This window comes from Aulonocara sp. 'chitande type north' Nkhata Bay, linkage group LG17 (genome assembly GCF_057382095.1).
Source record: "Aulonocara sp. 'chitande type north' Nkhata Bay isolate Kocher_YH1m ecotype deep benthic linkage group LG17, A_spYH_male_GT1.1, whole genome shotgun sequence".
NCBI classification, from domain to species: domain Eukaryota; kingdom Metazoa; phylum Chordata; class Actinopteri; order Cichliformes; family Cichlidae; genus Aulonocara; species Aulonocara sp. 'chitande type north' Nkhata Bay.
The window spans coordinates 36,060,806-36,072,250 of NC_141360.1; the positions used below are offsets into that span (position 1 = coordinate 36,060,806).

Consider the following 11,445-nt stretch of genomic DNA (forward strand, 5'->3'; position numbering starts at 1 on the left):
CTGTTATCCTTTTCCCTCTTATAAAACGACCTACCCAGCTAAATCACCTACATATAGAGCTAAAATACCAATTTTCTGAATCCGATTTTTACCCCACACGAATTTTACAAAAATCCACCATATGGTGACAGTGAAGGAATGTGATGTGAATGTTATGGTGAGAGCCAGTCAGAAGCAGAGGAGAAGGTCTTTGCAGAATACCGATGGAATGAATGTCTGGTAGGTGACATAATCTGATCTCAAAACAGCAAATTTTACAGAAAGTGAGGAGTTTGTATCTGTGTTTATATCAAAATTGGTGTATTTGCTGCACATTGTCTTCAGTGCAAACAGTCTTTGCTATGGTAACAGGACAGGACTGAAATCTCGAGGACAATACATTTAAAAGCTTGCCTGTCTTTGCATAGAAACCAGGAGCTTTAGTTTTGGAAATCCATAACTTTTTTTCTGTCCACTTCATTGAAGACTATTTGTATGCATATTTAAGGAACACAGCAGGCCTGCATAGTCTTGGTGACCCCTGCTGCAAGGCAAACTAAACACTCCAGGACTGTAGAAGGCGGGGCAGTCAGGCTGCATGAGTCACAGAGCCCAGAAAAAACCCAAATGTGTAAAGACTTCGCATTGGCAGATTAGTTTGTTTACATCCTGCACTGGACGTGATTTGGCCAGGATGTAGCAAGACACAGCCAAAGACCCCATCTTTGCTTCCCTCTCTTTAACTACCCATTCTTTCCCTCATTTTTCCTTTTTCTTTCTTTCTACCTTCTCTCCTTTCTTCCCGTCTATCTCTACTTTATCTCTCCAGATCTCACCGCTGCCAATAGCATGGACCATAACACAACGGGGAAGTGACGCAGCTCTGCCCTTGTAAAAAAAACCAAAAAAAACCCCAGAGGTTTTAAAAAAATTGACAAATGAATAATTTGAAACAGATGGGGGAAGTTGTATTTCTAGATTAAAACAAGACAAGACTGTTCAAAACACACACACACCTCCATTCCCCAGTGGAGTTTGCCAAGCTATGAGCTCATACTTTTGTAGGGCCTCTGCTGAATATCTCCTAATAGCGTCAGCTCCAAAGATGTCAGACTTTTATGACCCATTTCTCCTCTCGTTATCTGCAGCAATAATAAGGGGCCTGCTAAAATTTAACATTGGGAGTATGGTAGTATTTTCCTGACTTAGAAGCAAATGCAGGACTGCTCACGGTGAACCCGATATGTACTGGGACTCATTAAACTCTTCATACATCTTGAAGGGTATAAGAGACTGTTAAAATTCAAGGCTTTAACTTTGTGTGCATGTGGGTATCTTTTTCACCACCCCGGCTGGAGTGTATTGATTATAAAAGGTCAGTGTGGGTTAACACAGAGACTCACAGACAAGCTTACCCTCCAGTGTGGTTTTGAGGTCATGCCGAGTACAGCTCTGTACAATGCTTCACAGTGGTTGATGTTTTATTTGTTAAACTGTGAGCTTGAAATTGAAACCCATGAAAAAATGCTTATTTACAAATCAGAGGGTTAAAGGAGGCTTACAGCGGGACTAACAGTGCTAAATAGAGCAGCATACTGCACTTTAAAGGCCTTGGAGCAATTGGTTACTGCCTGACAACCACCGGGAAAGGTGAGGGAAAAATGTGGATTTCCTGAATGTTTGCTAAGTATTTGCATGAGGTTGCTGTGAAATCGATTGCAGCAAGACTATTGACAGGGAATACAAAGAGAGAGCACATTTGTCCTGTACTGGCTTTTCTTCACTGGCTCTCTGTTAAAACTAGCTTTATATTGTAAGGTAAAAACCCTTCAAATATAAAGAAGCCTTTCTTCTGTGGAACCAGCTCTCAGGGTGGATTCGGGAGACTGACACTCTGTACTTTTAAGATTCGGCTTAAAACTCTTCATTTTGGCAAAGCATATAGTTAGGGCTGGATCAGGTGACCCTAAACCCTCGCTTAGTTATGCTCTAATAGGTCTAGGCTTCTGGGAGAGAGGAGTGTTTTCTTCTTCACTCACCTTTTTTCATCATTGTTTATGCGCCACCTTGCTTCTAATCATTCGTTGTTATTAATCTCTGGCTCTCTTCCACAGTGTATTTTTTTGTCCTATCTCCCTGCACTCACCCCTAACTGGTTGCGGTAGATGGCTGCCCTTCCCTGAGCCTAGTCCTGCCAGAGGTTTCCTCCTGTTAAAAGGGAGTTTTTCCTTTCCCCTGTTGCCAAGTGCTTGCTAAGAGTGTTGTGTGATTGTTGGGGTTCTCTCTGTGTTGTTGTAGGGTCTTTATCTACCACGTCTTGAGGTGACTGTTGTTGTGATTTGGCACTATTTAAATAAAGTTGAACATTATTGAAGCCCCAGTCATGTAGGCCTAGACCATTGGAAACCACTAGGGAAATATATGCACTCCGTGACTGGCTGGCGACTAGTTGTGAATTTATTCTCCTGAGACCCAGCCTATTCAGAAAGTTAAACTGAAAGCTGAGCCTCACGGCTAACCCAGTTGTTTTCAATGCCTAAACCTAATAATGTATTTATAAAAGGTACAAATGATGGGTGAGCATGCAACTTGTTTGACTCAAACTTAGGTCTTTGGCATGAAAGGTACCACCATCACCCCTCTAAACGCACATTGTAGACGGATATAAATCACTACACGAGAAGGAGATCAAAAGTTGTGTTCAGGGACTTGGAAAAATGTTGGGAAATGTTGTGACTGGAAGCAAGAAAAGGAAACAAGCTCCTTTGTGTTTGGAAGAGCTTAAAAAAAGGAAACATGGTTTGTCTATCCATTCAGGGTTGATGCAAGTAAAGATGCAGATGGAAGATTTGATGTTAGATCCTACGCCTCTTAATCTTCCACTGCAACAAAAGTAATAGCCAAGTGAGGAACATCTAATTTTTAAGAGATCTAATCTTGCAAAAGTAAATTTTAGAGATAAAGTCATGTGAAAAACAAAGAGCATGTGGAAAAAGTAAGTCGATCCCCTGGCACCACAAGGTTTATTGAAATATTTCTTCTTGTGGATCCATATAGCAACTTGTGCTCTTAGGGTGATCATCCTGTTGAAAGATCCATTTCCATTTAATTGTTTGTTCTTCAGTCTTAACATCTTAATGTGACTTCCACGCTTCTGTCTTCAGTAACATCTACAGAGCTCTGACTCTGTTGATATGACTAAATGCTTGACATTTGCTGCCACTGCTGGCCAGGAAGTTGACAGCATGCAAATATAACATTAACCATTTATAGGTTCTGGTTCTCATTAGGGTTCAAACAGCCATATGTGAATCTGAGAAGCTGGTCTTTTATGGTCGCAATAGGTGCTGTGCTCTATTTAGAAATATCACTTACTGCAAACATATTATGTTTGTGATAATAACACCAATGAAGACACAGCAGAGGTCGTGACGTTACCCCTGGTAGCTAACTATAGTAGAGGTCACACTTAGCCTTTACTTGTCTTTGGTTTTTTTGAACCTCTGTCTCCTTCATTGGTCAGTGTCTCATTGAACAGAATTTAGCTTAGCTAGACTTAGCTGGATAAAAGAGGGTAATGATTTGTTCATTTGTGCACTCTGTATGTGATAATCTTTGTATAAATACTGACCGGAAAGGCTTTGGTTTTAGTCTTTGGTTTGCACGGTCTGCATGTTTCCACGAATGACGTTACAGTCATATGGGGAAAAAAAGTCTTATAGGAGTCTTTGCAGTCCTGTGAAAAATTAAGTACACCCTTAGTGCTTCCGTAGCGATTAAGAGGATAACTAGCAGCCATGAGCAGTCATTCAGTCAGACTTTGATTGATACTAATATATCATCAGCAAGTGTCACCACCTTTCTAAAAAGCAGAGGTTTTGGCTTTGTGGTGGTTTGGAGCATTCAGGTGTGTGTTAATACAATGCCACAGTCTTCCCAGCAAATACGCCCTTGGGTCAGACAATGCTCAGACAAATTCCTAAACAGCAAAGAGCGAGATCACAGACTCTGCACACATTAGTAAGCATGTTAAATGTTAAAGGTCATGACAGCACGATTAGGAAAAAAAGACTTCTCTCTAAAGACTTCTCTCTACTTCTCTCTTCTCTCTAAAAAGAACATGGCAGGTTTGCACAGTTGCATCTGAGTAAACCACAAGTGTTCTGGAACAATGTCCTTTAGACAGAAGAGACCAAAGTGGAGATGTTTGGCCATCATGCACAGCATCACTTTGTCAAAAACACAAACACAGCTTGTCAGCACAAACACTTCATACCAACTGTCAAGCATGGTGGGGATTTTGGCTTATTTTGCAGCCACAGGACATGATAACCTTGCAGTCACTGAACTGACCATGAACTCCACTGTATTACCAGTGTGAGTATTCTAGAGTCAAATGTGAGGCCATATGTCTAACAGCTAAAGCTTGGCTGAAACTGCATCATGCAACAGGACAATGATTCTAAGCACAGCAGGAATTCTACTACAGAATGGCTGAAAAAGAAAGAAAAATCAAGGTGTCCCAGTCAAAGCCAAGACCTCAAACCTGATTCAAATACTGTGGCAGGATCTTAAGAAAGATGTGCATAAACGAATACCCACAAACCTCAGTGAACTGAAGCAAAGCGGGACAGAAATCCTCCGCTGATAAAGACTGATAAAGTCGTGCAGAAAGCAATGACTTAAAGTTATTGTGGCTAAAGTTGATTCTACAAGCTGCTGAATCAGGGGGCTTATTTAATGTTTCACACAATCCTGTGAAAACTTCCCTTTTTTAACATGACTGTAGTTTGGGTTTAAACGGGTGAAAAATAAGTTCGTAAGCAGCACAAAACCTACTTTCAGGAACCGGAAAAGGCTGTTCTTTAAAGTGAGCGATTATGGCAGAAGTGTTAAGAGCTTATTAAACAGTTAATAGTTAATATACACATAAAGTACACCGAACCAGAGGAAAGACAATTGAAAACTTCCCCTGAGTGGATAAATGTCAGATTAATGCTGATGCAATTTATTATTGTAGTGCAAATTGACACTTATGGTTAAAAGCATGTGAATTTTTTTTTATAATTCTGTAAAAGTTAACAGAAGGGGCATGAGCTAGCTCAAAATGACTGCAGACACTCACAGCCAGTATATCATAGGGAAAGCTGTCTCGCTCACTCACTCTGTTTAACTCCTAGACACTGGTATCAACGGGAAAGAGTCAGCCAATGAAACTAATTGGGTGGTTTGTGTCTTATGAAAGGAATAGCCTGTTCTGTCCAAAGCTCCCTCCCACAGCTATCTGACTGGCTGGCTCCTAAGTGGTCTGCTTTTCTTCTCTCTGCTGTGATTGGAGACAGGGAAGGGCAATAACTAAAAAAAAAAAAAAAAAGTTTTTTTCTCTCTCTCTCCCTCTCTTTTCCTCAGGACATACCCTTGTTGTTTTCAACTTTAGAGGCAGAGCTTAGCTGAAAAAGCTCGAGCACAGTCGCAGTCTGCACTCTGCTGCGGCATAAGGGATTTAGTCCTGCAGCATACAAGATATGTAAGATTACTGAGCAGTAGCTTCATAGGAAGCAGAATTCATTTTGCACATTATTTAATAGTAAAGTGTCTTAAAAAAGTGTGACAAATACTTCTTCACTGAGTGATTTGACTGTTTCTTATTGTGTAGCTAGAGCTGCTTTGTCATTCCACATGCTGAAAGGAACAATTATTCTCCAATGTGGTAATACCCCAGGTCTTTGCCTAAGACTTGATAATTACTATGATCAGTCTTGTAGTTTACATGGGCGGATCACTAAACTTAGGGCGTTTGTGAAGGGTGGAGCGGCTTTTGTTTCTAGTATACAAGCGATGCTCTTTTAATTAATCAAGCTGCATTTTAAAGAAAATAGGGGGGAAAAAACACAAGCACAGGGTATAAAATCAATTATTAGGCTCAGTTTTGCTATTTTATTTATTTATCTTAAAAACAATAATGAAAATATATATTTACAAAAAATGCAAAAAATTATGCTTTGGGAAGCTATACATACATCCACGAAAAAAAAAAAAAAGATAGAAAAAGAAAAAAAAAAGCTCAACATAAATAAGTTAGTATAATTTTTCAGTGTTTTTCAAAAAAAAGAAAAAAAAAGAAAAGAAAGACAGAAAAAAAATGAGGCACACAGGTACACTTCAAAGTTTTACACCGAGTGAGGTGGTGTCACTTTGTTTTTCTGCCCTCACTTAAAATGAGAAATGAATAGTGCAATTGCATGTTCCACATGAATTCCACACCACAAAGACAAATCTTTGATTCACATATTTGCATAAAAGAAAAAGGCCCAGTGATTTTTTTTTAAAACATAGTTTATCTATGTTGACCTGGACAACATGCATTACTTACTAAGGGGAAGGATATGTGGCCTAAAAGTAAATAGAATATGAACTTACCTAATTTCAAAATAAAAGCTAAATCTTAGGATTATTAGCAAATACTGTTAAAAAAATTTGGTTGGATATTGCTCAGCAGTTTAGCCATCCTCCCCTCCCACCCCTCACCCAGAGAATTTCTTTTTTTTAAAGGCACAAACTTTGGGCCTCCCCCATCCTTAAAAGAAATATTATAATAAAATAATGACATAAAACTGGGAAACAGGGAGACATGATCTGTGTGTAAACTTTATCTGTCATGGCTATTCCCAGTTAGATGGACCTTCAACTTACAGTGTGGCCATCTGGACCTTCAAAATAAAGATATTTAACACTGGGAGAATAAAGCCATAGAAAAAGTGAAGACATTTTGTTTCCACATAACCCTGACTTTTTTTTTTTTTTAATCTGCATTTATTTATTTTTCTTTTTTTTTACTTATATCAATTACCTGAATAATGATTTTTTTTTTTAAATGACCACTATAACAAAAATAATATTTCTCTGTTGGAAATTGCACTGCAACTTCCCATGTCAAATTCACACACTTACACTTAAAACACAATTAACAAAAAAAGTATGAAAAGCATAATATGCTTTTTTATGTGCTACATCTGAAACATAGGTAGTAGATACAAAACAAATGAGCAAAAATCAATTTGCACAATGCTACATTGTCTGCTGCTTCTGAGGCAAATTAATTCATATGAGTGCCAAAACTTGATAGTGTACATGTTCAGTGCTTGTGCAGCCTCTCCCTCCTCTCTTCTGCAGGAAAAGGTTGCTTTAAAAAAATAAAATAAAAATAATAATAATTTAAAAAAAAATCTCTCCCCTCTGTCAGATGATGAGAAAAAAGCTACAGTATTCCATCAGCAACAGGTCTCTCCTCTCTGCTCTGTGGGACATAAAGAGGAAACGAGGCTGTTGAATGGTACAATGGAAAAAGGCAGTTATTCACACACACACACAATAAAGGGTTGACCAGTCATACTCAGAAACACTGTGTTTACATGACATGACGCATAAATAGCATGCTGGGTTATTTGTGCAGACACTGACTCCTAACCTGGCGCTGTTTGCCCGCTGAAGCACCGCTCAGACCTCGAGTCTGCCGGGTCTCTCCTCCGCGGCTCTTATCGTCTGACTTCCTGCACCGTCCGACTTGTCATCGTCGTCGCCACCATCTCTACTACGCGACCTTTTAGTCAAACACTCGGTGGAGCAAGAGTCTGTAGTGAAGGGGCGGGGGGGGGGGGGGAGCACACGCAGAAAAAGTTATCAGGATGTTGTCGCGTGGAGTACATTTTTAAAAGCCACCAGACGCATTTGTGCGATCAGCTGCCCGAGGAGGAAACGGTGTGCATCAGTAATATGGCGTGTTTTTGGTTCTCAGAGAACTTCCCGCAAAGTTTCACCTTCAGTAACAACTCAAAATAAGACGGTGGTTGAACCACACACACACACACAACTGCTGCACCTCCGAGACGCCCAAATAAAACCAATCAAAACTAAAAAGATGACAGCTCTCACCTGCATCTTCTGCACTCCTTTTCTTCGAACCGTTTTTGCCTGGTTGGAGACCCGACGGCCTGTCACCGCCGTCGTTATCCAGCCGGTCGCTGTCTCCGGGAGAGCCTCTCGGTCTGCTGTGAGGCTGCCTGCTATAAAATTCCGGTGCGTCGTCGTCTTGCACCCAGTCGTAACTGCGCGGAGCGAGCGGCCTGCCTTCCACCAGATCGAAATCGTAAGTCTCCCTGAAACGCTGCACCTCCTCTCGCGCCGAATTCTCCGCATCCCTGCGGATCTCTTCTGGGTTCGGTCTACCGAAAAGATTTCTGCGAACCGAAGTTCTGACGTTGTCCTGCTGCCGAGCATCCACCCTCTCCACCGGGCTCGCGTTAGAAAGGCGAACATCTGACATTTTGTTGCACATACAACGACGAAAAACAACACACGCGTGCTTCAAATCGCTGCTTCCGAAATAGTATTCCTTTCAAACGGACAGTCACGGGAATGATGCATGCATGCTCCGCGCGTATCATCCAAAAAATAATAATTTCAGAGGTGGGGGAAAAAGCGTCTCCGAAGGCGCACGGGAGGCTGGCTGGGTGGGTGTGTGGAGGAAGAGGAGGGGGATTTAACACAGCCACTCCTGTCAACTCCGTAGTAAGGCAGATGAAAACACATCAAGTCATAAGAGCCAACATGGCGTTAGAGGCAGCTCCGAGTGTAGAAGAAAAGTTGACATCAAGGACTATTTAAACAGAGAAGGCGATTCATTGGTCTGAACTAAGAACCGCCCAGAAACTCTTACACAGAGCGGAGCTGGAATAACTGTGCACATGAATATGGCCTAATTACTGCGTTTCGTTACACACGGGAGTCAGGAGACAGGGAAGGAAGGGTGTAGTTACAAATTTAAGGTGTTGTTTTATCTCTCTCATTAGCACGATCGCTAAAAATAAAAGAGAGAGAGCGCGCAGCGGGGTGAAGATCAGACCTCACGTGTTAACACCTGACACCGGGATTACCGGGCAGAGAGAGCGCTCCGAGTACGGGACCGCGGCGGCAATCGGTCACCAAACGATTGTGCGAGTGCTGACAGATACTGCTGCATGATTTGATTTGGCGTCACGTAAGCAGATTGGACACGCTTAATGCGATCACTGTAGCTCTGTTCAGTTACAGCTCCAAGGTCACTGAAGGACACCTGGGGGCTCCAATGCGAGAAAAGTGCGAGAAAAAGGGGGGGGGGCGAAAAAAAGAAACGAGGCACCCACTCACCCTCCAGTGACATCAGCGAAGGGCTTCGTCATCGTTGGCTCGGTGCCTATCGCTGTCAGACTTCGCCACTGGTGCCACAGGGCTGGTTTGTGTGCTTCACTGGCTGTAATTGCTCGTGTGCGTGCTCAGAATTTAAACAGAAAATAGAAACCACTTAAAAAAAAATCACTTTCAGTTTCACACCAATTTCCCCCCTAAGAGTTCTCATTTTGTATTTGTTTAAAAAAAGTCATTATTTAACTAGTGATCATCAACTTTATTGGCATTCTGTGGGCTTTGTAGGAATCCTGTAATAATCAAAGGGAAACTTAAACTCAGTGTCATCTGCATTCCTCTGCAAGCATATGCCAGTAAAAAAAAAACCCTCTGGGGCCTGCCTGCAAGACCATGCTGCTTCAATTAGCCCTCGAGAAGCCTCTGAACATGTAGGGATAAACACAGCGAGTGTGTGCGTTATATCGATGTTATCGCTGTTTAATCCATAATGTGTTTATGCTGCTGTAAACGGTGCGTGGTGCTGTAGGGAACAATCCTTGAAGTGAATGCTGGACTCAGGACAGGTAAACTGGAATAATAAGTGAAAAAGTCAGACAGCCGATGCAAAAGGCGATGTTTTTATTTTAATGGTGCTTCACAGACACTGCTCAAGTTTATGCAGATGGAAGCAGAGATGCGGATTCAATGCTGTGTATGCTTCAAGTAAAAAAATAAAATAAAATGGGAGTAAATGCTTAACGCAACAGCTAAATGTAACTAATAGGGGATGATGCAACTGTGCCACATTCTGCCACTAAAACAGTTACATGGTAGCTATACTTGTTTGTGGAATCGCACAGTGCATATAGTTCACATTCTTTCCCAGAATAGTTGCCAAACTGGCCTCCACAAGCAACTGGCTGGGAAGGCCCATCAACCTAATAAGATGTCACCCTTATCGATCTCTTTTAAGATAAATAAATAACATCCAGCAGGAAAGTCGATCAGTCTGATTCACAGTGTAAACCACTGTTTTCCTGGTTGGTCCAGCGTGGTCATCTTTACACACACGTGTTGTGGACTCCTTTCCCGATCTCATGACACTGCAGCCTTTGCACTCTGCTTCTTCTTACCCAGCTCGACCTGAATTTGATGGGGAAACTGGTCCAAGTGCTTGTTCACACATGGCACGCAGAACCTCTTGGTGTAGAAAAGGCTGCAGTCCTAACAAAGTGAGAAGGAAACAGAAATGACAAAAGTTCAGCATTTGGCTCTCCATGTTTGCATAAGTAAAGTCCAAAAGGTAGTGGGTGCCACTACTCTTTGGACTTGATTTATTTTCACCATCCACTTGTAAGACTGAATATTGATTGCAAGAGATTTAGAACCATGAAGCCCACTCAGCATTTCAGCCACATGATCGGAGAGTCATCTGAGCAAAATATCAAAACCACAGACATGCATCTGCAAGTGGAAAATTATGACAAAAGCACAGGGTTTAAAATCCAAAAAGTACGTTCGGCCCACAGCTGAGGACAGTCCTCCTGGTTGAGTTTGTTCAAGGTTCTTTATTTGTCACCTTGAACCCTGTCTGCAGCTTAGCAACACGGTTTAATATGGGTGAGATTAAATGATAGGAAAATATTCTGACCATATCATGAGACATCTTACCGATCCAACACAGACACAAGTGCCACAAAGGCTGCAAATGGACCCCAAAACTAGAAACTTCTCCCTGTCCGGACTGAAGGGGTCCTTGGTGATAAAACACTCCTCAAGCAGCCTGACGAACGACAGACAACAACACACATGCTTAACTCTGGCCCATCTTTAAGTCATGAAGGGCACATGTACATAGTTCAAGCCTTATTCTGCTGCAAGTGCAGTCTAGTCACCGCTGGGCACTTTATTTCTCTCCGTGTTCAACGCAGCATGCAGTTAGTTACATAGCGGCTAACAACATTAGCGTTAGCCTTGCTAACACCAGAGCTCTAAAAATGGTACGGGTTGTTTTTTTGTTTGTTTGTTTGTTTTTGCTTCATTTTCACTTACACGATAGCTCTGGTGTTAGGCGGTTTCTGTCCGTAGTAAGTAAAGGGGCTAGTTAAACTGCACAACTGGCACGTAAATGTTTTTTGAGGGTTATCACTAGCAGCCTTTTCCTCCATCGCTCACAGCAGAAAGTCAGTTCCTGGTTTTCTCTTCCAGTCCGTCAGTGTTGTTTCGTGAAGCTTTACCGCCACCGACTGGACTGGAGCGGTAAGACAACCAAAAGTATTACAATATGATGGCGCTGTAAAGCGA

The 11,445-nt window shown here is 41.8% G+C and overlaps 2 protein-coding genes across 2 annotated transcripts; both read right to left on the reverse strand.

Moving 5' to 3' along the window:
* Positions 1-5,891: 5,891 nt before the first annotated feature.
* Positions 5,892-8,889, reverse strand: LOC147310493 (cyclin-dependent kinase inhibitor 1B-like). The gene is made up of 3 exons (XM_086269373.1): positions 7,912-8,889; positions 7,448-7,610; positions 5,892-7,276 (listed from the first exon to the last, which is right to left on the reverse strand). Exons 1-2 carry the CDS (start codon positions 8,312-8,314, stop codon positions 7,477-7,479), a joined length of 537 nt encoding a protein of 178 aa, XP_086125499.1. The 5' UTR covers positions 8,315-8,889; the 3' UTR covers positions 5,892-7,276; positions 7,448-7,476.
* Positions 8,890-9,763: 874 nt separating this feature from the next.
* On the reverse strand, positions 9,764-11,376 carry cdpf1 (cysteine rich DPF motif domain containing 1). The gene is made up of 3 exons (XM_086269374.1): positions 11,194-11,376; positions 10,813-10,924; positions 9,764-10,365 (listed from the first exon to the last, which is right to left on the reverse strand). The coding sequence occupies exons 1-3, from the start codon at positions 11,307-11,309 to the stop codon at positions 10,237-10,239; spliced, it is 357 nt and encodes a 118-aa protein (XP_086125500.1). The 5' UTR covers positions 11,310-11,376; the 3' UTR covers positions 9,764-10,236.
* Positions 11,377-11,445: the final 69 nt, after the last annotated feature.